The sequence below is a fragment of the Drosophila takahashii genome, chromosome 3R (assembly GCF_030179915.1).
Source record: "Drosophila takahashii strain IR98-3 E-12201 chromosome 3R, DtakHiC1v2, whole genome shotgun sequence".
In the NCBI taxonomy this organism is placed as follows: Eukaryota; Metazoa; Arthropoda; class Insecta; order Diptera; family Drosophilidae; genus Drosophila; species Drosophila takahashii.
In genome coordinates this window covers 35,882,365-35,909,742 of record NC_091681.1, presented here as the reverse complement: position 1 = coordinate 35,909,742, position 27,378 = coordinate 35,882,365, and the positions used below count along the sequence as shown (strand labels likewise).

Genomic DNA, 27,378 nt, shown 5'->3' with positions numbered 1-27,378 from the left:
AACAACAGGAAACGCTAAAGTCGAATACCTCAACTATCAAATACCCGTTACTCAGCTAAAGGGAGTGCGAGGGAGATGCAGATATGTAAGCAGCAACGCAAGCAGTTGCTTAACAGTGGCGCCATCTATCGGAAAATGCATTATTTGTTCATATCTTTTTAATGAATGGACCGATTTTAAAATTTTCTTTTACATTGTGAGAGGTATTAATAAGAACTACGAAATGGCATTTACACTTATACAAAATCTGTAAAGATAGGGGCAAGAGGCACATTTTAAGGTTGTTTAAGAACGTTTTTTATTCTACGAGTATTTTGTGGATTCACCCTTCTTGTAACAACACAATTTATTTTTTTAATATTTTAATTTGTTGTACCTTGCTTTCTGAATTCATTTTATTCCTCCCTACTTCCATACTCTATTATGCATGCATAAGGAGGTGGAACACCCACATCGGTTCGGGGCTAATTTTACGCTCCTCTAATTCCACATTATGAGATTATTATATTATGTTCCGGTTTCGAGGTTGAGCTTTGCCAGCAAGCAGCTGCTGCCTCACGTTTATTTTGGGGTTTGCGGGCAAATAAAATATACACTCTGCCTTGACCTTATTCTGTTGATAATGATTTGGATCCAAGCCCAATAATGGGGGATTCCATTAGATGCGGAGGCCGGTTGTCAATACAATGCACGTTGATTAGACCCATTAACAAATTGGAACGTAATTCGCAACTCGCTGCTATCAGCAATTCAATCTGGGATTTTAGCATTGCACATGCAAATCAGGGATGTTGCAGCCGCAGAATAAACTGCTGATTTTTACAGGGATGCAGGGATTTTACAAAATGTGAAAGTCGTGCTTAAATCCAACTGTTGTCAGTTTTTTAATGTGTTATGTATTTAATTTTGGAAATTATGTAAAAAATGTATTAGTCACACTTATATCCCCAAAAAAGAATCAAATTTAAAGTAAACTTAAAATCATAATATTTTTCATTAAATCCTTTAAAATTAAAGTTAAAGTCTTATAATTTTTTAAATATTTTAAAATAACACGGAGTTTAATTTAAAAAATAAAAATATTTATAACTATTATTTTATCAATTTTCTAATACCTAAGTTCTCTCAAAGTAGCTGATTTTTTTCGGGTATCAAAGTGTTCATTTGCATCCCTGATTTACCTGTCCAGAATGGCCAGCGTGTCCAACGCGAGTTGAAACCAACCACGAATCTCTAAACCGAAACCAGATTTTAAATGCATGTAATTGTTATATAGAGGAGAGCGTTGGGCAAACAAAATTTGCGTCACTTTTGCGGCTGCACCTGCGGCCGTCAGCGGCAGGTGTTTTCCTCGCCCTGTGGACTGTGGGCTGCACTTTCCAGCAAATAAATTATAAATAAAACACATCGACATCCACAACGTGCACATCCCACGAAGTGCTGTCATGATTCTGCTGAACGCCACATAAGCTTTTCAGTTTGTGCGGGGTGACCAGATTAAATATATCCCTTTTTTCGGCTGCCCCTCTTCTATGCGGCGGATGCTTTATTTATGCCATGAATAAATGCAAATTTCCCAACGCCGCAGCAGATTTTGCAACATATGAGAAAGAAAGGCGGGGTGGAAATGGAAAAGAGACTCCGCAGCGTGTCCTTTGCATAATAATATCTTGTAAATGTCATGTAGCGTAACCGTGGCCCCTATCAAAAAATGGCAGGAAAAAACTGGGGAGCTGAGTTCTCCATTTTGGGATCGTGTGCCGTATGCGAATTAGCATTTAATATGGGACACAAGGCCAGGAGCATTATTAACATTGCTAATACGCCCGAGTGGCTGCTGTTTCAAAGGCAAACTGGCCAGCTGAGAAACCGAAGGCACTGCAAAAGTAAACTGCAACAAGTTGAAAGCGAGAAGAATAAATAGCAATGAAGTGAAGGAGAAATGTAAACATTTCGCTTGCCCTCTGTTTGTTTTGCCTTCGCCGTAAAAATCCAGGCGATTAGTTCAGCTTCTCAACCTTTGACCAACCGTTCGGACGCCACTAATTGACCGGAAACGAGAAAAATTGATTTATTTGCCTTGGCTCAAGGCCGTCACAGGGTCATTATTGTGATAGAAGCTAGGTAGTCGGTAATCAAAGGAAATTGATTGGTCGCAAAAGCGATTTCCGTAAGCCAGGCAATTTATAAATTAGTCAAAACATCGATCAAAATTAAACGGTTTTTGGGAAGGTAGAAGGATCCCAATCCCAACAATAAAAGAGATCTATGAAATTAAATACAAATTTATAACCTGTGTAAAAAGGGGGTTTTGATTAGAGCTTGAAAAAATATCGATAATTTTTTATTTATTTCTCTATATTTAATTTGTATTTTACCATCAAAACATCCATTTTATCGAATCGATATAGACAAAATATAGAAAATATCAATACTTTTTAAGCCTAGTTTTGATTGTCTACTTGGTTTGGAAATATTGGATTCATGGTTCTTTGAACTAAAGCTCAATTAGTTCATGAAATTCTGTCATTTGCTTAGCCAGCAAATCCCAATCAACTAGAACTTCCCATTTCGGTTGGCATTAAATCGGAAATAGGGAAATAAGGGGAACTTTAATTATTTATGGGCCTGAAGGAGTCTCGGCCACTCAATGGCATAAAATGGCAAATTTGTTGCCCACCAAAAGCTCACTTCGGCCATTTTTGCATTGGCAAGCGCTTTTTTGGCCCAAAGACAGCGGGCCACTTGTGTGCGATACGTTTGCAACAAAGACTGAAACGAATCTCTGGAAGGCGGGGAGAAGACAGTCATATACGGAAAGCCATTTGAAAACTATTACGCCCAGGAGATTCATTCAAGTAGTGCGGCATTTATAACTCAAATGTGGCCCAGTAACAAAAAGCCTAAAAACTCGAGCACAGCAGCAGGAGTTCAACTGAGGCGGAGGAATAGAGATGGGCAATATATTAGGATTTTTTCAGAATATATAAATAAATTATATGTTATTATGGGTAAAAATAAACAGCCTACACAAAAAAATGAACTTTATATGAAACGATGATTGATTTTACGTTATGTGGTATCTATTTTGACTTGATATGCTCGAAATGTAAGCAACAGGCTAGTTAGAATTTCGAATATAGTATGTTTTACTCCCTTTTAATATTTAAATATTTCTAACAAACGATTACCAAATGTAATACATAAATATAAATGCATTTGGAAAATATATTTAAAACCTTTCAAATTCCTTAAAGCTCCAAAAACTTTTCCCATCTCTATCGAAGGGAATAACGAACTATGGCAGGAAGATGAAGAAACTGTGGAAACATCCCGGGCAGTACTAGAAACGGCTACACACAGAACGGCATTCTCTGTGCTTGCTTTTTATTAGAATGTGTCCATGGAGACGTGGGCGCCAGCCATTGTCTGGCTGCCTTCTCCATGAATCTCTATCGCCCTCTCCAGGAGTATATACAATATATATACTATACATATATTGTGCCTTGCAGTTTGCTATACATTTCTTAGCACGTAGTTATCTATGGCAGCAACTGGAACAACAATGCCACTTGAAACAACAATAAAAAGTTTGTTGAAAACAGAAAAAGCTAGATATTCGCTGAATATGTGGACGACTCCCTGTGCCGCCATAAAAAAGAGGCAAATCCGAGAAATAAGATACGAACTTCCTTTATTATTTTATTTTGTAATGAAGGAAAAAACTTTTAGTAAATATTTTATTTATTATTCTTCGTTTATTATGAAATTCTAATTTTGTTGTATTTTAATTTTTACACTTTCTTTTTGAGTAAGAATTTCATAAATTTAAAAAGGTTATACATTTATAATATAAGTTGATTATGGAAAATATTACTTAATCGTTTAATAATGTTAGTTTTTTAAAACATTTTATAAGGAAGTCAAAAGTTGTTCAACTTTTTTTGTGTATTGGTAAGAAAGGATTAATTTCATAGGGCCTTTTTATTGGATCTACATTAAAAAATGGGTCCACCTGATCTTTGCGTTTTTGGTGTATTGGTAAGAAATTATGAATTAAATAAGGCATTCTTATTGGATTTGTACTATAAAATGGATCCACTTTCTTGGGTCCATAAACATTCAAACATGCCTTTAACAAATTTGTGTAATCGCCCTTCCATGTCGGTCTTTTTGCATTCATACAATCCGATAAATATTCGCCAGTCGCTGCCAGGTTTTTTTTTGTTATTAATGCTTACACTTATTTTAGACCATTATTTTCTTACCAGCTGACAGAGACAGAATTCCTACGAGCAAAAGAAAGATCCAAGATGTTATACCACTCATCTCATTTAAACTCTACTGCTAACATACAACTCGTTTTTGGCTTTATAAGGTTGCAGGTTATGCAAATGGATTGGTTACACTTAAAAAAGCTATGCATTCATAAAATAAGTTGATCATAGAAAGGATTATTTAATCGTTTTTAATTTTTTAACTAATGCAAAATAAATGTTTACTATCTCTTTTACGTTATTTTGTACATTGGTATGTCATTGTTAATGGTTTTAGGCCTAAATATTGGTAAGAAATTGTTAATTTTATGAGGCCTTTTTATTGCAGGTCTTATATAAAGTTCCAAGTTTTTCTTGCGTCCATAACCCAAACATTTTAAATACAAATCTAGAGGGGTGCCGTTCCATTTTGGTGAATTTAACCTGTAACAATCACTTTTCTCTTCTTCCTCCAATTCATGGCTGGATAGTTCCCATAAATCACGAATATCGCCATTCGCTGAAAGGTTTTTTTTGTATATTAATATTTACTCGTTCTTTAAGAGTCCTCTTCTTTTACCAGCTGATAGAGACAGGATTCCAAAGAGAGAAAGCAGGATCCCAGAAGTTATGCAAATCATCTCGGCGGAATATCTACTGCTAACGTAAAACTGGTTTTTGGCTTTATAAGGTTGCAGGTGATGCAATGATAAGTTTACGTAAAAAATGAATTGGATACACTTAAAAAAGCTTTGCACTTATAAAATATGTTGTCATTAAATTATTTTATCTTTTTAAAACATTTAATCAGGAAATTTAAACACTTTTAATTTTCTTAAATAAAGCAAAATAAATTCATACTTTTTCTTTTACGTTTTTTTTAATATTGGTAAGTCATTGATTTTGTTAATTTTATGAGGCCTTTTTATTGTAGGTCTTATAAAAAATGGGTCCAAGTGGCCCTTTTGTCCATAATCCAAACATCGAAACCACAAATCTTACATGTCTCCTTTCCATTTTGGTAAACCTAACGTGTAACAACAATTTTTCGATTCTTCCTCACTTTCCTCACTATCGCCAGTCGCTGCCAGGTTTTTTGTATATTAATATTTACCAACGAGTGAAAGCAGGATTCAAAAAATTATAACACTCATCTCGACTGAACCTGTACCTGAACCTCGTTTTTGCCGGTTGCCGGTGATGCAGTTATAAGTTTACGTAACAAATACCAATACACCAATATTGATATTATTAATATTTGGAAGACCATTTTTTTTCCCCCTAAAATGTGTAATATAGTAAGACTTTTCCTTTAAGTTAAGGATTTCAAAGAGGAAAAGGAAAATACAAAAAAAATCATACTACTACTACTTTTCTACTTTCGGCTTTATCGGGGATGTCACAGAAATAGGAACCAAAATTCGTTATGGTTATAGAAATATGATAAATATTATAAGAAATATATTTAGTTTATCGAACCAATAAAGCCATTTATTAATTCATCGCAATTTTATAGTAATCTTTTTGACTCGACGCTCTCTACAAATTTGAGGTGTCAATGTGTACTACATTCTTGTTTTCATTGTTTTGTTTTGTCTGGGCCTGAACCAGAGATACTGCGATGAACAGCGAAACAAGACCAGTGAAGAACTTCATGTCTGCCAGAGAAAGTTTCGAATAAAGTGTGATCCCGATGTTGCATCTATTTATAAAACAAATGTTCCATAAGCACAGCAAATCGGTTAATCTTCTCAAGGCATAATTAATTAGTAATGCTTTTATAATTCGCCTAAGCGTTTACACGTAAGTTTTGATATCAACGACAAATATTATAGTTCAAATATTACCTATAGTATTGGATAAAAATTAGAAAACAAAGAAAAAAGTATCAAAATGTATGACTTGTTTGTAACATTATACTTTATCAAATTCATTTATAAGTTCCTTTAAGATTGTACTTTACGAATATTTCCAAAAGTACAAGGAAGTGTGATATTCAAAATTATGCAACAAAAATGCCAATTCCTGAATCCGCCACGTGATATAAATATAAAATAAATATAAATCATGACATAAAACTAATTTATTTTCGGAACCCTTTAAAATAAAACAAGAGAGATCGCTATAGTCGGGTGGGTGTCCCGACTATCTGATACCCGTCACTCAGCTATCAGTGCGAGGGAAATGGATATATAAAACTTTGATTGCGCATAACGGTTAATCCGAATTGCATTTGTACATTTTTAAATTCTTAAAAGAAGTGGCCGCCAGACACATTTTAAAATCGTTTATTGCGATTGTGGGCCTCGACGAAACAGACTTGCGCTGTGGGAAATTCCAACCTTCTAGATGTTGTAGTTTTGGAGATCTCAGAGTCAGTTAAAGAAACGAGTGATATTCCTTATCCATACCGATTTATAACATGGTTTAACTAACCAGTCTCGAAAACAATTTTGTATATCTGGAACCATTACTACTTGTTAAAATAAAAATGACATTAGCATTACATGCAAACAATTATGTAAACTTTTTATTAAATTCGAAATCCGCAAATATCATGTGCGATCATGTGGTTCTGGGAGCCCCAGGAGCAGAATTGCTATTGATGTGGATAACATTCTTGTTCTCATTGAGGCCAAGGTTATCCGCTCGGGGTTGACCATTGGCCAAAGCCACGGTGGCGAACAGCAGGAAAAGGCCAGAGATGAACTTCATGTCTACTACTGGATGCTGGATATAGTAACCGATCGGCTGAGCCCACTCTTTATAAACCCAGAGTTGCGTAAGTGAAGCTAATTCAATTATCAGAAGAATGTGTGATAAAATAACTAAAAGTGAAACTAATTCAACGAACTGCTGACATTATAGACGCATACCACAATAAGTTAGGTTTTCAATGACTAAGGGGAGCATAATAATTCCTAACACAGATATAGAAACATCATATACCTCTAGATATTATCCTTTCGATCGATTGGAAGCTGCCCAGAGTTTTTGAACTTTTTATTTAGGTCTACTCTTCGGTTGAAACTAAACCATTTTCACAGAGTTCAAGATATCTTATTATAACAGATAACAGATTTAAAAATCTTCGATTCTTTAAGTATAGAGGAATAATCATTGTAAGGTATACATTTATTTTGTATTATGTCATAGACAGCAAGCGAAATCTTATTATGATAACACTGGTCACATTTGTATCATTTTTTAAGTAAAAATCCACAAGAGTTTCCCATTAAGTGATGCAAATTTATGAATATCCCTCAAATCCATGATGTTTGTTGCATTCAAAATGTCAGTAAATAAAAAATGCATATTAAATTTATAATATATTACAGAGCGTCTAGGTCTCTATTTTATTGGAAATAAATAATCCTCTAGGATCGAATTGGCGGAAGTGCTTCATCAGCGGCCTCAGCGGCGCGACCAGTGGCAGGAGCACCTCCTGGACCGATCACGATCACATTGTGATTCACGTTCTTATCCAGTTTCTTTTGGCCACTGACCAACGCCAACACAACCAGCAAAGTGAATAAAAGAGCCAGGAACCTCATATTTGCTAGTGGAAACTCGAATTGAAAGCAATGCGCAAAACTCAAACCCTTTTATAAAGGCAAAGTTAATTGAAAAATTAATCGCAAAGTGAGACAAATTTTCGCATTTATCAAGGTTGACATTTAAGCACGTGGCGATTTCGGACAGGAAACCTTTGAAGGTGATAAGAAAGTGTAGAATGGCATTCCATGGACGTTAAAGATAAATTTAATCTAATAAAAAATAAAGACATTCCAAGATCCTTTAAAATAAATGTAATTTATTCTTAGAAAGAAGATTACTGGGATGTTTTAGATAAATTTATAGATTTATTGATTATAATTTATTATTTATAATCTTAATAAATAATTAAATAAATTTTTTATAAATACTGAAATTTATAAGTATATTTTTAAAACATTCCTTTGCTGTTTTAGTTTATTTCGGATTAGAATATGTACAATAATTTTCGAAAATAATAATATGAATGATTTTTTTCTAAACTAAAACGTGTATTATGCGAGTAAAATCACAATTTTGAATGTCAAGTGGAACGAATTCTGCTTTTAGGTAAGAGGTATTACGTGGTGGGAGTGCAGTAAGATATTCTCGTAATGCAAGTGTCACGATCGCTAACCGTTGTTGGTTCACTGGCTCTTATTCTCAGCATTATATTCATCTACAAGTGGATGTCGAGTCAAAGCCTCGGCCCAAAGAGGGTCAGTTTGGTGACCAAAAAGGTGACCGAACTGAAGAATTCGACAAAGAAAGCAAACCCGGTGACTAAGAAACCCATACAAAGGAAGACTAATAAGCCGAAGAAGCCGGCCGATAAACATATTCCCAAAAAGAAAACAAAAATGATGGGCAATCAGCCCAAATTCAGGGTAAAAAAGCAAGTGAGAATTGCTGCCATACCTTTGTTGGATGTTTTAAAAGCCAAAAATCAGCCCAGTTCTGGACGGAGTATATTCTTCCACGAGACCACGAATTTCCAGCGTGACGAGAAGATTCGCCTGATACATCTGACGCCTCGGGAGGCCTGTGCCATTGAATCGGCCGCCCTTCACAATCCACGCCTCACTGTATTCGTCCTCTTCGCCGGCGCCACTCATCGCCTTCGTCTCCGATCTGCTGCGCTATGTGACTCTATATAAATACGGTGGATTTTACCTCGATCTCGATGTGGTGGTTCTGAAGAGTCTGGAGAAGATGCCTCCAAATTTCACAGGGGCGGAGAGCAACAAATCTTTGGCCTGCGGGGTCATGAAGATGTCCGCCAACGGCTTGGGCCACAAGTTGGCCAGCCAGTGTCTGCGGGATCTGCAGGCCAACTATGATGCCAATAAATGGGGAAACAGTGGACCCGGGGTCATAACGCGAGTGGCCAAAAAGCAGTGCAGCACCGACAGCATCCGGACGATGATTAGCAATCCCAAACGTTGCAAGGGCTTCAAGGTCTTCGATCCGAAGGCCTTTTACGCGATTCCTTGGCTGCAGTGGAAGGATTTTTTTCAGACCAACAGAATCAATGTGACCATGAAGAGAATATCCAAGAGTCCCGTGATCCATGTGTGGAACAAGTTCTCGCGAGGCTGGAAGCTTAAAACCAAGGACAACTGTGCCTACACCAAACTGGCCAAATTACACTGCCCCAAGGCATTCGCAGCAGCGGGAAAGTTTTTTTAGATCAAATTTAAGTCAATCTATGTAGTCAGAATAAGTAAAAATAGGTAAACATTTTAAAAAGTAAATTTTGTTTAATTTTAATACTGGTTTTAAAGAAAAAATTGATTTAAATTAGAATCAAGGATTTAGGATTGTACACTTTTCCCAGGTTTTTTGTCGTCAAAATAAATCTAAATGTTTTTAAAAATAAACAGAAACACAGAGGCTATCAAATACCCGTTACTCAGCTAAATGGGTGTGAGAGAGATGGAGATATGCAAGCATTATTTGCTCATAACTTTCTATTAAATGGCCCGATCTTAAATTTTCTTTTATATTTCGATAGGAATTAAAAAGCACTACAAAATCATCATTAAACATATATTAATAAATTCTCATCTTTATTTGCCAAATTACCATAATTTTCGCATCGTTAAAAGAGCTTATTTAAATTACTTTTCAGTCATTAACATGCATTCAAAGCGAAAATCAGATCAGCTAAGCGCAGAGCAGACGGCAAAGTTTCTCTCTAAGCCAATCTGCTTAGAATGTAATAAACCGAGAATTATATTCATGATTCATGATGCTGGGACGAACAACTAATTGTCTGTTGAAATATTCATATTAAATTCCGAGGGCCATTCGAATCCATTCCCGTTTCTTTGTTGTCATAGCGCCATGAAGAACTAATTAATTGTTACCAAATAAAACAAAAGTAAATAGCCAGCGGCAATTTCGTCCTGGGCATTATTAACATTTCGGGGGGGATAGCTCGCGGGGCTTTCAAGTTTTGAATAAATATTTTCGCATCATTAAATTTAAGCCATGCCGAGCTTTATTTATGCTAAACGCAATTTCTCAATTCATTTATACCTTATATTTATATTCAAAACATTTCAGAGGCCAGCGGATGTTGGACAAACGGTTCAGTGGAGTGGCGGGAACTAATGCCCGAATTTATTGTGACTTTTGGCACTGCCTGCAACAGCTGCTCCACATTACGTAGTGTCACCCGAAAAACTCCAATCCACCCATCCAGCAGAAATAGAGGAAAAAGGACCAAGGCTCACATATGGGTATCCTGCTCAGTTTTATCTGCTGCCTGCACGCGGCACATTTGCATATTTCGAGCACCGGAGGAGCTGAGTTTTTATTTTTATTTCATTTTTATTAATGCGAAAAATGTAATTTCAAGCATTTGCAACTGCAGCGGTCCCTTGGGGCCACACGACAGTCAGCCCGAAAAAAAATTGGCAAGTGGAAAATTGCAAAAATGTAGTTAAAGGCAAAAGAACAAAATTCATTTAGAACTCTTTGACTAGGGAAATCACACTTTTTTTTTATTTTAAAGTTTGTTTTAGTTGCTAAATTTTATGCGGGTTAAAAAATGTAATTCGCTCCTCTACCAAACCTTAATTAGTTATTTGATAGTTCGATTTAAATAAAAATCGAATTTCTGGAAACCAAAAATATTATTGGAACTTATCAAATTTATTTAAATTGCTTTTCGCTGAAATTAAAATAAAAATTGATAAATATTTTTCATCTATATAGAAATCGTTTTCTGACAAAATAATAATCACATCTGTAAATTATTCAAAATTACTGATTTTATATACAAATGCAATAGAAAGGAAGAGCAAAGGAGATGGAGATTTGAATGCAACAAAACAACTGCTTGCACTGCTTGAATAACATTACTTGTTCATAACTTTTAAATAAATGGTCCTGTTTAAAAATTTCTTTAACACACAACAAAATTGCATTTATACTTTTCCGAATTCTATAAAGATGTGCAGCAACTTCTTCTACGTGAAGATTGTCGTTTTATACCTCACTGTCCCAGGAAATCTCTTGTTTTCACTACTACTCATAACAATTACTAATGCAATCGAGTCACTTGATTAGATTTTTGGCTTTTAGTCTGGGTCTCTTAACTTTTCGCCTGTGTCCTGTCCACAGGGTCAACATGAAACTGGGATCCGTTACTTTCATTTGCATTTGTCACGCTCGTTAGTCTTTCGGAATGCCCATTGGGAAATACGTAGTTTTCGATATCCAATGACAGCCACGTGACCGGAATTTCTCCGTGGGCCAGAACAAAAACTAAAGCCAAGTGAAGTTCAAGTAATGCTCACTAAGCTGAAAAAGTTCCTCGTTCGCTGGAATGCAGGCATAGAAGTGTATTTTTAAAATAAATGCAGCACAAGCGACAACATCACGGGACTTAGGTCTCTCGGTCCTTTAGCTCATAAATAAATATAAAAATTATTGTAATAGTTTTCAGCTTTCGGTTGTACTTGGCAGCGGGCAACGTATAAATGCCAAAGAAAAGCTCTCTGGTCTGAAATCCTTTGGCTTTACCTAAGCACTGAAATAGGATGAAATAAGTGTCCGAGTCTTCTTGGTCACAATGCAACGGCCTGAAATAAGAACTTCGTGGCAAGAGGATGACTTAAAATGGAATAAGGCAGAGGATAACAAGAATGAAATTACAAGTTCTTTGAAAAATACAAGACTGTGGCTTGGAACGCAGGAAACTATTATACAAAAAAACACGTAGCTTTTTTTATTGTTTTTACCATGTAATACTGGTGAAATTGGTATAAAATAAAATAAAAAAAGAAATTGTAAAATCAAATGAAAAAAAAAATTGGTACTCTATTAATGTAAAATGGATATTACGAAATATCGTTTATACCTTTTCGAGCATATCAAGTCAAAATCGATACCACAAAACGTAGAATCGATCATCGTTTCATATCAAGTTTTTTTTGTGAGTGTAGAAAATATTACAAAATTTTAATTTTTCCTACACATAATTTAATACAATTTTTGTATTAAATAACTAATCTAACTTGAATGCTTTAATATGTATGCTCCCCTGCAATTGTATTCAAAATGCACTTCAAATTGCACCCGCACCTGCATTTTGTGCAACGCAAAACACAATCTAAATTTTAAACGAAACTCGCAAAGGACTTGATTAAATTTCAACAATGATTGCACTGCGAACTGAATGCTGTGGCACATTGAAATTTTACGAATGAGCGCCCCGGAATGCAGCACGTATTTGCATTATGATTATTATCGCAGTGGCAGTGGCAACAATAACAGAAGAAGAAGAAGAAAGGCGGCTGGCGACTGGCGTGGCAGGAAAAATATAAAGCCAAATATTTTTGTGGCAGCACAAGGAAGTGGTGGCCAAAAGCGCACTTTTCATAATCTCTTGCATTTTATGGTCGGCAGTGGGAAACAAGCAGCCAGCCGAAAATTCAAATGAATAGCAAATTGCGGCACACGCTTATTCGCGCAATGCCACAAAGGCTTTTCCGAACCCGTTCACCCACCCCATCCGGTCTTTCCGGAAACAGCTGTTTCCTTTACACACAGACAACCCACCGAAAACCCCACAAAGATGCTACGAAATTATTATTACATTTTATGCCAATTCAGCGAATTTTCCATGTGCATTTCTGAACTTTAACTCCACCCATGGAAAAGCGCCCATGGAAAAGCCCCCGACCTGGGCCCAAAATGGAAGCCATAATTTTTAAGCCACGCCGCCGAGTGTGCCACAAAAATGAAGTTTTAAAATCTTGATGACCAACTTCGCGGCTGTTTGTTTGCTGGCTGCACAGGAAGTTAATATTTTTGCAATTTCGCCTGAGTTTAATTTAAAAGAAGCACTAATTTTTTTTGCTAACCGAATTCTGAAATACTCTACTAGCAACATTTTAAATTTTATAAATTTTTGAAAATCTCTAATCTGCGAGTAACAGGTATAATTTAAAATCATTACAAATATAATATTATCGATTGAAAATACTCCCTTTCCCTTATCTACAATCTTCTCTATCCTTTGACAGGGTATAAGTACAAACAAAGTAGTAAAAATGGGAACTGCGGCCCGGGAAAGACATGAAATGTTCGTCCAGAGGAAAATAAATGAGCTCTGGCCATGAAACTTAAAGTTTGAAGCGATGCGAGGGCGAGGGCGAAGTCGACTTTCCGCTAATTTTGTATGCAGCCCACACAAATCTTGTCATTATTAAAGGCCGCGGTCTCCTGTGAACTCAACCCCAAACTGGACTTTGTGTCTGCTTTTTGCTCGTTTGATTTGCTCCATTAATTTTGAGTCGTTCTTTTCCTCGGCAAAAGTTCTGTGACAGCAAAAGTGGAATCCTGTTGGGCCCGTTGATTTGTGTGGCGCTTTTCTGGGTGATTAAGTCGTTCATCAGGCGGCTTCGGCGGCGACGGACTAAGAGGCCATTTTCCTAACGCGGTTTTCTAATGAGCCGTTATGCCGAATAATTAGAGGGCTTGCTCTAGCCCTGGCTTATCTAGTCCTCGGTCGCCAATATTTCCGCTCACTTTTTTCAATTAAAAAGTTTCGCCTTTGTCATGGTTACGCAATAAATTTCCAGGCCACGCGGCGTATGCGTAATAAGCATTGAATGATTGGGCACAGAGAACAGAGCCACAGAACCTAAGCCCATTTAATTGGTATTAATAATGATTCTGGTCCAAGGGCCAAGCTGTTGCCGTGCAACCTGATATAAAGGGGGGTGGTGGGTCGTTTTGGGGAGTCGAGGAAATGGCCTGCACTTAAAATAAAAGTATTTAAATAATATGAAAATTGTATTTTTTTTGTTAGTCAATTTGATTTTTGTATTTTTTTAATCACTTCGTTTAAAAAAAGTATTAAAAGTATTAACAAAACATAAACTTAAGTGGAGGTAAACATCATCGTATTCGTCCGACTAAAATACAAATTAAGATAAAGTTTATAATGTAGTTATGAATTCAAGTAGTAAACTTACTATGTCTTCGATATCTTCAATCCACACCCCATGCAATTTTAAGGGAGGATAAATTGTGGGGTCTCTTAAAACTTGGATACTATTCCTGATAACTTTTATGTAATCTTTTGTTAACAAATATAAGTATCTATAAAGGGAAACCGATCTCAGCTGATGGCAAGATTCAAGAAAGAGAGGAAAAAAGTTGAATTCATCGGTATCTGCAATGTGGCAGGATGTGATTTCAAGATCTTCCAGATTTTTTAATGCGATCAACATTGGAATAAATTTCTTATCGGCGAGTCCCAGTCGTAATCTGGTCAGCCCACTTAGTTTCGTGACCTCCACAACATCTAAAAATTCCAGTTTGGTGTCATCGAAAAACAAACATTGAAGACTTGTTAAATCTTTGAGTTGCATGAGAAGCTCCCACAAAGCATTTTTCTGTACTTTGTGTATCCGTAATTCTGTAAGGTGTCTCAGGGACGTTATGTATTTAACATCTTTCAAATGACAAACAAAGCACCCAAGGGACTTCAATTGTTGGAATTGAGATATCAATTGCAAGTTTGGAGATCGAAGTGAGAGTAGGCGCATTTGTTGAGGGTTAACATTTAAAGCTAGTAACATTTTATCGACAACTTGGTCTTCATAATTAAAGTAAATGCTCAGTTCTTTGAGACCTGGCCGATTAGCTATAAGTTTTAAGTTGGCAGAGGTGTCAGAGGAAGAGCTCGCAGGTGAGGATCTATAAGCAGGAGATAATTCCCATTTCTTTTTAGGGGGTATGCCTAGTTGCAAACTCTCCAAGGATTTCATCCCAACGAGTTCGACCATATCTTTAGAAGTAAGGCCGCTCTGAATGGTAAGGTTTCGTAGTGGTTGACCTTTTTTTTCGGCAAGTGATTTGAAAAGCGTTCGTAAAGATCCCTTCGTATGTTCGGTAATAGTTAGTGATTCCAAAAAATGTATGTCGGCCAGACGGTCAATATTTCTTGAACTGGAGAAACCGCATTTAATGACCTTCAAGCAATGTATTTCAGCCAGTTCTGCGACTCCTTCGGGGCCAATAGCTTTAATTTCTAATTCCTGTAGATTCGGTATTTGCTTTATAAAATCGATAAAAGAAGTTTCTTCGATGTTACCACAAATCAAATGAGTTTTCAAGTTCTTTAAGTTAACAAAAGGTTTGAACATTTCAACTAGATTTTCTAATTCTCTGTATATTTCTATTTTAAGAGTCACAGAACTATTTTTATGGATTATACAAATGTCTATCGACTTTGATTTTATTTGATCAACTCGGTCTGTTATGTCCGCAATCCCACTGAGTTGCTTAAGTTTCATTCCGATTATAGCCCTCAAGTGGCCATCGTCACATTTAATGGTCGTTAAGGATTGAATGGACGCCAGTGGACAAGCATGTTCTAGATTAAATTCAGAACACTTTCTGATATCTATCTTCTTAAGACTCTTTGATTGGTGACTTGACAAACCCTGAAAGATAGTTTGCAAGATGCCGCTATTAGATATCCAAGCTAAGCGGAGTTGAACAACAATTAAAAGCTGGACAGTGCGAGTTATGTAATTAACATAACTGCAAAGGCATTCTTCATCTTCTTCGATAATATTATCACTTTTAAATGATAATAAAAAACATCCAAATTCCAAAAACCCATATTCCTCCTTATACTTGATTTGTAAGGACGGGGGGATTTGTAAGGAGTTCTTTTTGGTCAAACATACTTTAGACTTCTTTAACAAGTCCCTCAACTCATCCATTACAATTAATTGGCCCGGCTTAAAATATATCTCGACTTCCTTGGGATTCTTGAGATGGGCCAAATTAGCAAGATCACTGAAACCGCTACTAACGCGTTCTAATGAGTGGATTTCCGTCATCGCCTTCGTCTCTTCATTATTGAGCAAAGTGTCTTCAATTTTCAACATAAAGAGGCTCATACCTTTGAGACCTTGAAGCAACTTTACCAGAGTTCCCTCTTGATGGTATCCTTCTAGTATCAGCGTCTTAAGATTGGGCAATTTCGCCAAAGCAGCATACTCTGTGGCATCTATGTCGGTCTTCATTGTTAGCCGTAAAAATATCAGTTGATTGCAGTATGGCACAATACCGGTGAACCTTCCAAATAATTCGGTACTCGTGAATGAGATATGGAATAAATATGGATTTGATCGGCACAATTGGACTAAATCCTCTTGATCCATTCGAATATTTAGGCGAAGATATTCCAATTGGCCAAATTCCGGAACATTTTGGAGGCTATATCCTGGAACTCAAAGACTGTAGATGACAATCACTCATAAAGACGATGTAAAAAACTCACCATGAACATTAATTCGAAGGTCTTTAAGTGTGTGCTTGTACCTAATGGCATCTATCACGGCCTGAAACCTATCCAAGTGCTCGGGATAGTATTGTTCTGGTTGGTATTTTATTTCCAAAATAACCATTTGATTATTCTCTTTGATCGCATTAACATACAATTTCCAATAAATTTCCTTGTCCCTATTGGAAATATTGTGCAATAAGTCGTACATCTTTCCAAAATCGATATTAATAATTGTAGTATATCTTAAAGATTCAAAATCGATAAGAAGTTCTTTGTAAAGAGCATAGTTCCAAAGCTTAAAAGCTTCGACAAATCTCTCGCTGCTAATTACGAAATTTATTAGATCCGAATAATTCACACGGACGTGTCCGTTGTTCTGTAATTCATTTTCCACATCACAATTATGTTTAATCTGTCGAAATATCTCGTATAAACAATCGTCGTTCAGTTTAAATATTGAAGTTGTACTCATTTTCGCAGTTATCCAGCGTCAGTTTTCACGACCGATTCAATCAGAATTCATTGCATTACTGAGTGCAGCGCATTTGATAAGCACTTTTGTAGCTTAAAGCTTATCTTATAAATTATACAAACATATACATATACTACCACTGAGTCACTTTTTGATCGGCGTGAATGGGTTTGATCGGGGAGAATAAAAACTTATGGGTTATTAGTGGTCAGTTAAATATGGATCCATTTAAATTTGTAGTTATAATTTATTATGCTTTTTTGAAAAGTATTTTTATACCCGTTACTCGTAGAGTAAAAGTTAAGATACGTTATGATACTTAAAAATACAACAAAAGTATTGGTATAATTAGGAGAATTTTAAAACCAATTTTTTTTTTATAAATAATATCTATTTACTAAAAAGTAAGTTATGATACTTAAAAATACAACTAAGGTGTTAGTACAATTGATAGAATTTCATATTTAAATATTTATAGAAAATTAAAAAACTATTATTTTTTAGAGTGTAGGATGGGTTGTGGGTGCCAAAGCATCAGTAAAGGTCATCGCTAAGTAGTTTAGTTCTGCCATTGGCATGCTCAGCAGTGCAAAATGCCTTGATAAACGTTGCAATTTTATAGCTCACAGCATATTTATATCGCAGGAACTTAATACAATGAAGAGGAGGGCTTCTTTGTTGGCCCTTCCCCAGTTTACTTGGCCAGGCTTTCAGCTTCTTTGTGAGCAAATTTACTTATTTATTTGTTAAACTTGAAATCTAGCCAGAAGAGCTGGAAGACTATCGACTCTGCAGAAATCTTAAGTGCTGTAAATTAAGTTAACAAAGGTATAGTAAATAGTGATTCCAATTAAATGAAAACCAGGTGTAAGTATGAGTAATGAAGAGAGCAAAGTAATGAAACTATCCACAAAAATGTACACCAAATAAAGCAATTAAATAATCTATTACATTTTACGTTACACTAGGTAACATTTTAAAAGCATTTTAAAAGTGTCACCCATTTATTATCTTTCGAATCCCATATTCAAAATAATTTTAAGATTTTTTTTTATGGAAAAAGTTATCTTATCCCATTCGTCAGATGGAACAATTAAAATCTATAAAATATAACCAGGAGATTTCTACATCATTCAACTATAGTTATTCAATACTATACAAAACCAACCTACGTTCTCACAACTCCCACTTTATTTCCAAGAAAATATAATCCCTATGCAACAAACTTGATGTCGCTCTTCATAAATTCGTGCCCCACATCCTTTCGGCATCCTTCTTGGCCAAGTGTAAGCTCACATATCTCATATCTCAGCACTTTATGGCCAAGGATAATGACACGTAGCAAATAGTTGCACGTAGATGTGGGAGTTTCGCCATTTTACACCTTTGTATGCAGGTGGGAAGTATTAATTTCCCAGCAGCTTGTTGATTCCTTTGCAGTACTTTTTGTTGACACTTTGTCGACTCTTGTTTGTCCCAGTTTTGTATCTGTTGTTTTTCGTCCTATTTTCATTATTAATACAAGAACTGCCTTTTGTTTCTCGTACACCCACAATAAAATCTATTTTACGTTAGGTACTATCAATTTTAACTACGATATGCTCGAAAACGTAAAAACGATATTTTGGTAATATCAATTTTACATGGCGTAGCCGCTTCTTATTGCTTCTTGATCCCTTTTTTGAAGTTAGAGAATCTCCAAGAGAGAATTCGGCAAAATTATATTACTTTATATACATTTTATGAGTATTTAAAAACCATAACCAGAAATTTACATGGTCATATTGATTTTACGGCGACGTGCTTCTTTTTTTCTGTGTGTAGCGACTTTTCTCCTTTTGGGGAATTTGAGCCAAGTCGCTTCGCTTTGTATTTTGTGTTAGTGACAGAAATTATTCTTGTTGACACATAAAAATGGTTTAACCCTTTTTTTCGTGGCATGAAAAATGACAGGAAATGATAAAATGTTTTCGGACGTGAGCGTGTGTGTGTGAGTGAGGCATTTGGCCAAAACATTTCCCAGACATTGATGTATTTGGGTCAGATGATACTTCCTTCTTAAAGAGGAAAAACCCCAAGATATACGTACACTTTCCGGCTCATTAACAACGCTGAAATTTGCATAGTTAATTGCTTTTTAATTGTTGTGTTTGGAATTTTCAATTGTCGGCGTAGGATATATTTTAAATTTCTTTTTTTCGGCAAAGGTTCATTCCCCAGGCTAAGCACGTTTTATGGCAGAAATTTCTTCATTTTGTCTTCATTTTCTGGTGGGCTGTGCCCCATTAGGCAAATAGAGTTTGCAGCTTGGCTAATGAAGCATAGTTTTGAGATTTGCCACGCCCCCACTCAGCCCTAGACAACCCACCGCCCACTCAGACAGACTTCAATTAGCCTGCCAGCAATGGCTGAAATTTTTATTTCGCCCTCTGTTTTGTTTTTCGAGCACTTTTTTTCGCCGCTTTGCCTTTTGCGGTCATTAAAACTAATGGCAGCTCGGCGGTTCGCTGGCTTTAAAAATTCCACACTTGCCCTCGGGCCGAATGGACCAACCAACCCAGATATATCATTTGACCAACAAGCCAAACAAAACTCACACAAAAATCCAAAAAAAAAAGGGAACCCAGTAACCCAAAGTTTTGTTGGCTCGCATGCGGTCACAAAAGAGCAGTAAATTAAAATTTACTCGACATGAAATTGAAGCGGCACTCCTCCACCCTTTCCCATTTTCCATTTCCCCTTCTCCTTCTGGAAATTCATCCATTTTCGGTGGGATCCGTTCAATCTGATTGCAAATGCAGTCCCCACTGAAATATCAGAGCAGAAGCATTAATAAATATTAATATTTTTGCGGAATACATATAGTTAAAGGTGTATTCAGGTTGTACACATTTTGCTGAACAATTAATTTCTGATAAGAGTTGGGTGAAGAGGGGATAGTTAAATTCATTTCCTGATGATATGCAAAGCTGTTTTATTTCAAGATTATTTCGTTGACTGCCCAGGAGGAGAGTAAATATTCTCGACGACAGTCTAGAATATGCACTGCAGTTCAGATTTTAAAGAGGTTTACAAAAAAAATAGAAAGGTAAATTCAAAATTAAAATAAAATTTATTCTGCAAAGAATCTATAGAAAATATTATCTTTTAAGGCACAGAAATAAAATTTAACGATGGAAATATAATTTTAAAAAATAAAGAAAATTTATTATTGTTTAGAATTATATTTTATAATTATATTCTTAAGCATTTGAAGTAACTATTACTGATCATAGTTCATTTCCAATTCGACTACACTTCATTTGGTTCCTTCCTTGGTTTGTTTTTCGTCGGTTTTGCCTGCGGCTGAGAGTGCCCGAGGGGTCTCGTATTTCACGCGGTCAAAGTTGTACGTTCCCGGGCCAACTGACATGCAAAGCAGATTTTGGGATAAAAACAAGAGAGTTGAGTACCTCGACTATCAGATACCCCTTACTCAGCTAATGGAAACGCGAGGGAGTTGAAGATAAGCTAGCAGCAAACTTTTAATGAATGTTCCGATTTTAAAAATGTAGGGGAGAGTGGGGGAATTTCGTCAGCATTTTTTCAAAGCTATTTTTTGTCCATCTTGAGACACGTTATCATATTTCTATTTTTATTGTTGAATGCGGTTAGCACCAAGCTTTAAAATGTGACATTCCCCTATTTTTTTAATTAGCTTGGTGATTTATAAAAAAATAAAATGTAAAACCAATATACTGGGGCAATCTCACCACACAGGGGGGTAAAATCACCACACAACTGGGGAAATTTCGTCACCTGAAAAATGTAGGGAGTTTAACGCCTGAAAATATGCTACACTGATCAAGCGTACCATTTTTGTTGACGTCCTATATTTGTTGCTGCTGCTGGTAGTCTGTTCGTTAGCCAGCTCGTCAAATATAAAAATATGTATTTAAAATAGGTGCGAATTTACCCTTAGCGTAGGGTGGCGAAATTTCCCCAGACCGTACTTTTTTAGAAATAATTATTTTTCTTGCGAAATTAGGCGCGAAGTTAAAAATCACTGACGCAGAAATGCACATTATAGCACTGTGTATTATATAAAAAATCGTGTATCTTATTCCTTTTGAATTGTGGCATACAGAAAAAATTTCGTCGAGAACTAAATGTAGCTTTTGAACTGTTAAAACACATTTAATATTATAGCTTAATTATCTTGGCCTTCTGTGCAAAACAAATGCATTGGTTGTGTCTGGCCGTCTTGAAGGACTAAAACAAAAAAATTATATATTTTTACGACTTATGGATTCCGAGATATTGCAGGTGACGAAATTGCCCCTGTGACGAAATTCCCCCACTCTCCCCTATTCTACATTTCGATAGGTGTTAAAAGGCACAACCAAATTGAATTTATAATTTTCCAAAATATTTAAAGATGTGGGCGCCAGTCACATTTAAAAATCGTTGAAAGCGATTGTGGGCGTTAGAGGGGCAACTGCATGCTTAATGCAAATTCCGAGATCTCAGCGTTACATGCTTTTGCACGAATACAATATACCCTCTTATTCTACGAGTAATGGGTGCAAAATGAGTAGACCAGGCCGTTTGGCCACTTTGCAGTCGGCACGCGTGCACGGATTAAATGGGCGAAAAAAAGAACTAGAATGGCCTGCAGCAGCAGCAGCGGTCAAACAAACAATTTTAAAGAGCTCCAATCAATTATCAAGTTGAGTCCACTTCGCTTCTACCACAATTTGCCGTTAAGCGACAATTTCCGCAGCGATTATTCAATGTCAACTAAAAAGTTGCAAAAACGTTTGAAAAACCAGCAAAAGCAATTAAAAGCAGCTGCTGCCCAGCCACGCCCTATTTCCGCCCCCTTTAAAAGTTCATGTTTATTTTATGTGGTAAAATATGTTTTCTTTTCGGGAGAAATATTTATGTAAGCCCTGCTGCAGTTTATTTGTCAAGCCGGACATGCAGATGTCGGGGGATTAGATGGATTTATCGCACTGTGACAAATATACGGTGTAAATCATTTGGCCGGCTGCTTTTTCAGCCAGTTGCATTTGCATGCGTGTTAAATTTAAAGCAAGAAAAGGTGCATTCAATATGCAAGTGTGCAAAAAGCATTATTGGCCCTGTCATGAAAATAAAAATCATGACTTTCACAGGTGAAAAATATTTTACAACAGTAAAACTAATTAAACTATCATGACACATTAATTTTTTGATAGTTTTAAGTTATTTGTTTTTAATATTTTTCTCAGTTCCACTAGTTTTTAATACCCGGTACTCGTAGATTAAAAGGGTGTATTTTAAAGATTTCGAAAAAGTGTACATGCAATTTGGTTGTTCTTATTAATATCTATCAAAATGCAGAAGAAATCTTACAAATCGAACCATTCATTAAAAAGTTATGAGCAAAGCAAATAATGAAATTCAAGCAGCGCAAGCAGTTGCTTTGTTTATTATAATATCATAAGGTAAAATGTGAAACGGAAATAAATATATATATATATATATAAAACTGAATATTCTAGATATATATTTCAGATCTTCTTAACGCTGAAGTTAATTAAATACGCACCTTTAATTTATTCTGTGTAATTTTTGTTATTTTAAATGTATTTCATCACAGCTCGGCTGTCAAATACAAAAATGAATTCAGTGCACTTTACTGGGGGGCCTGACTTAATTAGCAGCAGCTTATCCACAGCTCGATAATGATGAATTAACACCCATGCCACCATTCTCAACTGTAGTTGCAGAATCTATGGCGTTGGTAGCAAATGAAATTTTCCCCATTTCGTACACCCAAACTGCAGCTACACATCTCACCATGTTGAAGTTAATTGAATTGTTGTTTTGTTTGGCTCTAGACATCGCCGGCAAACATGTAGCCATATATTAGTTATTGATTTCCCCCAGGTAGCGGGGTTTAATGGCAATCAACTCGAAATGGGTGAAAAACAGGACTCGAGAGCTCAGGCAGTGTTTGAATCAACCTTTTTGAAGGGTAAGGGGGAAGGAATAGGGATCGTATCTTAACTTTCTCAAAAAATGGTTTTAAGCAGGGACCGTAAATAATCATTATTTGAGATTTTTATTTTAAAAAGACTACTGTGATATTATGTTTTAAACGTCAAAAATAACACTCTTTTTACTCTTGTCCACAAAGCATATGCATTTCAACAAATCTGGAAAGCAAATTAACTGTTATTTGTCCATGTCTATAAAGTGCATAAAAACCAGTAAAATTGTTGATTAAAACTTGTAAAAACCTCAGTAGGCCTTTTAAAATAAAAATCTCAAATAATGATTATTTACGGTCCCTGGTTTTAAGAAAACGTTTAAAATATTCTCTCAGCTGTTTTGATCCTAACTCTAAATGGAACCAGGTATATCAAATAAATTGTAATAGTTGAAACAATTTTCCTTAATATAAAAAATCAATATCTTAGATTTCATGCGGAACAAAAATATTTAACTTGATTAAAAAATGGATTTTAGAAAATATTTAAAATATTATTTTAGCTGTTATAATCCTTATTATATCTTACTTTCATCAAAATGGTAGAATGTATACCAAAAAAAATCGTAAATTAATATACAAAATTAGATTTCAAGCCGAAAAACAATATTTAATAGAATAATGGTAGAGGTAATTCCCCTACAGGTTACAATGTAACAAGTTTATTTGATAAAAGTCGATAGTAGATCTCACAATGCATTGAACAAAATGTAATATGGGGGCAAACAAACCGGGAGACTCACATGCAGTTGATATGCAAAGATAAGTACGTTATAATGAATGTGATGACGATATAGGATCTGAGATACCGGATCTAATGATGCGAGGAATCCGAATCCTTGGAAGAGGAGACTACGAACTCGGCTTGTGTGGCGGAGTCTTCTTGGGACAGCGACTGCGACTCGAGGCTCTCCACCAGGGAAATCTCCTGGGCCGACGAACTGGTGTCCTCCACATCGCCCACATATTCACCCACGTCGCTTTCGCTGTCGTAGAGCTGATCTTCGCCATCCAAATCGATTAATAAGCGTCGCAAATAGCGCAATTCATCGTGGGCCCGCGACACTTTTCGCTCCAGGGCCTTCATTTGGGCCTGCACAACGAAAATAAACCCAAACATATATGATTTTGTAAGTAATTTAAGTAAAAATCCAGTATTGCTAACCTGCGGAATCAGCGGACAGCCGAGTAAATGCAAAATGTACATCAGTGGATCCGCTGGCAGAGGATCGATTTCCACCAATTGCTTCAAAATCTCCAGCAGACGGGGGAAAATCCCCTTTTCCGTCAGATATTCAATCGATTCCTCTTCTTTCTCCGACATTGCGTAATTTTAAAAAAGCGAAAACTCCGTAATTTTCATGCAAAATGTGAAATTCCAATGAAAAAAAAAACGATGGCGGGAATAACTGTAAAACCAGGGATGCAGTAACATTCCGCAGCCGCGCACCTGGCGGTAGCTTTTGGAACTAGGGATGAGGGCTTAAAAAGTGTGCCAAGGTGGCAACGCTGTTGCGCCCTGAAATCGAGATGGCAACTCTGTTGCGCCCTAGAAATCGAGATGGCAACTCTGTTGCCGATAGTTATCGGGGAAAATATCGCGATATAGATATTTATTTTTATGCAAGTATCGATATTGATATTTTTTGCGCGCCATCTCTAATTTGCGCGCTTTTTTTTGGGTATTATTTATTTTCCTAAGATTTTAACCGAAAAATGCCGAATCAAGACGTGTTAAGTCAGGGAGCGAAGCAGAAATTTGTGGAGACCGCTGCCAGAGCCAAGAATCCACTGGAATCTCTCAACTACCAAAGCTACAAGGCGCCCGGCGGAGAGGAATTCAAACTGATATGCCGAACGAAGACGGATGCGGATGCCAAACTGCTGAAATGGGCATTTAAACTGGCCGAAACGAACGTGGGCCCCTTCTACAAACAACTGAAGATGGGCTGGCAGCCGAAGATCAAACAGGCCGAGCTCAACAAGAACTGGGCTCGCTATTTGGTGGCCCAGAATGAGAAGAAGGAGCCGGTGGCCTATGCCATGTTTCGCTTCGATATGGATCACGGGGATTGTGTTCTCTATTGGTAAGTATACTATAGCATATATTGCATCCCAAGATACATGGCTAATGCCTGAAAACCCTCTCTTGCAGCTACGAAATGCAGGTGGCCGAGGAGCACCGCAGAAAAGGCCTGGGAAAGTTCATCATGAGCATTTTGGAAGACTGCGCCCGCCTTTGGCACCTGGAGAAGATCATGCTGACGGTGCTGAACAACAATGAAGCCTCTCTTAGCTTCTTCAAGCAACTGGGCTACCTCAAGGACGAGATCTCCCCTGATGTCCTGGAGCAAGCCGACTATCAAATATTCAGCAAATCAATGCTGAGCTGAGACTTCAGAGAATATAGACAACTAGCAACTAGAATATATAACAATGTGTTTATTTCAACAAACTGGCCGTGGCTTCCAAGTGATTGGCCATGCGAATGTCCTGCGAACTGAGGCCACCCACGTCGTGCGTGGACAGGGTCACGTCCACCTTGTTGTAGCAGTTGAACCACTCCGGGTGGTGGTTGATCTTCTCGGCCAGCAGGGCCACGCCCGTCATGAAGCTGAAGGCCTGGTTGAAGTCCTTCAGGACGAACTGCTTGAAGATGGCATCGCGACCCTCCACCAAGGTCCAGCCGGCCTCCAGGAGGGGCTGCAGCTTCTCAGCACGCTCCTGTTCGTTTAGTCGCACCTGGAAAAGAGTAAGAAGTATATAAGTGAAGGTACGAGCGATGCTAAGAATGAAATGGGCTTCTAATCCTTCAAAATTGTTCTATTATACTTAAATTTCTTTAAATTTTCAAGTAGATTTATAGTTCAGGATATGCAATTAGATGTTTGGGAAATAGTAGAGCAAAGTTGAAAGGGTTATCACTTTATTTCAGCACAGAAATGAACCGGCTCGATGGAATTTTAGTTTTACAAGTGAATAGGCGTGTTCTTTGTATCCTAAATTCCAGTAAAACTTGTTCTACATTTTTACATTTATTAGGAATATATCTATATTCTATATTGTTATAAGGTATAGAAAGGTGAAATCTTGCCAAAATTCCATGTTTTGTATCCCAAATTCCAGTAAAACTGGTTCTCATTATAGGGAAACTTTGTTATAGAGAATTTTAAGTGTAATTTTACAAATTCCTTTACATTTATAGGGAATATATGGTATAGAGATGCGGAATCTTCCCCAAACTCATCATACTCCTTAGAATTAGGGTATAAATCACTTGCTTAAAGTCAAAACTCGGCCTTGGGGGCTCGTTTCTGATTCGAGGTGATTAGAAAACCTCTCGATTTCACTTGAATTCGCTTGCCCTTGATCTGAAAATCACCTTTTTCGCCAGTACTTACCACCATTTTGCGCTTTTTCGTTGTAGTTTGGGTTTTGGCTGCTGGGGCCTCTGAGTTTTGGGTGCCGTAGAATCGCCGGAGATTTGCACTGCCACCAGTTGCTGCCTTTGCTGCTTCTCTCGCTGCTGGCGAATACAGAACTGAGATTTGTGAGCTGCGCGCAAAGAAAATAAAGCTCAGTTTTTGAGTTCGTTCGGTTTTTTTACCCCCCTTTTCCCTCCCACCCACCTGCCACTCGTTGTTGCCGGGCCGTCGGATAAACCAGATTTACAGCGACTGGCGAGCAGATTGGCCACTTTCGGAAAGTTCGGCTTAATCACATTCTGAGCGCATTTAATTGTTAATAACATTTTTTAAAACTCGTTTGTTGTTTATTGTTGTTGTAGTCGGCGAGGAACAGCTGATTTGTATCGATTGGACCTATCGAGTTTTGTTTTGCCGGGATGCCAACTTGTTTTAACACCACTAAAACCGTTAAATTTCAATTTAAAATCAAAAAGAATGGTAGATAAACTAGTAGTTTGTTGTGTCTATAAGGATTAGCACTGTTTTTTAAATATTATGATAAAAGTAATGCTAATGAAATCACTTTCCATTGACATAGGAATACTTTCATCCTACTGAAAATATATTGCATTAAAGTCCCCAAATATAATGCTACAAAAATGTAATTCAAAAAAGTAATGAAGTTCTATTGATTAACATTCTTGAATCAATATTACGTGGTCAAATTAAAGAAAGCAACTAATTCTAGTTTAAAACTACACAAAAGTCCATAAATATAGCCGAGCTATTAAAAATCTAACACCAAACACTTAATAACATAAATATTAAATTATGACTAAGGATTGGTATATTTTGTAGTACTTTAATTTTTC

The 27,378-nt window shown here is 36.6% G+C and overlaps 7 protein-coding genes and 1 long non-coding RNA gene across 10 annotated transcripts in view; 3 read left to right on the top strand and 5 right to left on the bottom strand.

Annotated features, from left to right (window-relative positions):
* Positions 1 to 27,378, top strand: part of Idh3g (Isocitrate dehydrogenase (NAD(+)) 3 non-catalytic subunit gamma) — a 194,528-nt gene that overhangs the window by 160,198 nt on the left and 6,952 nt on the right. The window lies entirely within an intron of this gene.
* LOC138913256 (uncharacterized) lies at positions 3,801 to 5,282 on the bottom strand. 2 transcript variants are annotated; one of them, XR_011418907.1, is made up of 4 exons: positions 5,259 to 5,282; positions 4,837 to 4,938; positions 4,269 to 4,776; positions 3,801 to 4,209 (listed from the first exon to the last, which is right to left on the bottom strand). It is a non-coding gene; the product is annotated as an uncharacterized lncRNA (long non-coding RNA). The 2 variants fall into 2 exon arrangements; XR_011418906.1 differs by lacking the exon at positions 5,259 to 5,282 and having other exon boundaries at positions 4,837 to 4,956.
* Positions 6,760 to 7,844, bottom strand: LOC108059665 (Male-specific RNA 57Da). Of its 2 annotated transcripts, none has more exons than XM_070216210.1 (2): positions 7,206 to 7,844; positions 6,760 to 7,084 (listed from the first exon to the last, which is right to left on the bottom strand). In XM_070216210.1, exon 1 carries the CDS (start codon positions 7,808 to 7,810, stop codon positions 7,634 to 7,636), a length of 177 nt encoding a protein of 58 aa, XP_070072311.1. In that variant the 5' UTR covers positions 7,811 to 7,844; the 3' UTR covers positions 6,760 to 7,084; positions 7,206 to 7,633. The 2 variants fall into 2 exon arrangements, with proteins under 2 accessions (XP_070072311.1, XP_017000514.2); XM_017145025.3 differs by having other exon boundaries at positions 6,760 to 7,048.
* Positions 8,388 to 9,560, top strand: alpha4GT2 (alpha1,4-galactosyltransferase 2). Its single transcript, XM_017145012.3, is given in 2 exon segments — positions 8,388 to 8,907; positions 8,909 to 9,560. Coding segments are annotated over 2 exon segments (1,074 nt in total). The 5' UTR covers positions 8,388 to 8,404; the 3' UTR covers positions 9,480 to 9,560.
* Positions 14,115 to 17,118, bottom strand: LOC138913652 (uncharacterized). Its single transcript, XM_070217817.1, has 4 exons — positions 16,606 to 17,118; positions 16,225 to 16,548; positions 14,282 to 15,757; positions 14,115 to 14,221 (listed from the first exon to the last, which is right to left on the bottom strand). Exons 1-3 carry the CDS (start codon positions 17,081 to 17,083, stop codon positions 15,726 to 15,728), a joined length of 834 nt encoding a protein of 277 aa, XP_070073918.1. The 5' UTR covers positions 17,084 to 17,118; the 3' UTR covers positions 14,115 to 14,221; positions 14,282 to 15,725.
* Positions 23,709 to 24,496, bottom strand: LOC108059644 (uncharacterized). Its single transcript, XM_017145004.3, has 2 exons — positions 24,265 to 24,496; positions 23,709 to 24,192 (listed from the first exon to the last, which is right to left on the bottom strand). Exons 1-2 carry the CDS (start codon positions 24,421 to 24,423, stop codon positions 23,914 to 23,916), a joined length of 438 nt encoding a protein of 145 aa, XP_017000493.1. The 5' UTR covers positions 24,424 to 24,496; the 3' UTR covers positions 23,709 to 23,913.
* Positions 24,749 to 25,524, top strand: Naa40 (N-alpha-acetyltransferase 40). Its single transcript, XM_017145127.3, has 2 exons — positions 24,749 to 25,186; positions 25,255 to 25,524. Exons 1-2 carry the CDS (start codon positions 24,816 to 24,818, stop codon positions 25,490 to 25,492), a joined length of 609 nt encoding a protein of 202 aa, XP_017000616.2. The 5' UTR covers positions 24,749 to 24,815; the 3' UTR covers positions 25,493 to 25,524.
* Pcd (pterin-4a-carbinolamine dehydratase) lies at positions 25,522 to 26,904 on the bottom strand. The gene is made up of 3 exons (XM_017145128.3): positions 26,729 to 26,904; positions 26,501 to 26,654; positions 25,522 to 25,841 (listed from the first exon to the last, which is right to left on the bottom strand). The coding sequence occupies exons 1-3, from the start codon at positions 26,848 to 26,850 to the stop codon at positions 25,542 to 25,544; spliced, it is 576 nt and encodes a 191-aa protein (XP_017000617.2). The 5' UTR covers positions 26,851 to 26,904; the 3' UTR covers positions 25,522 to 25,541.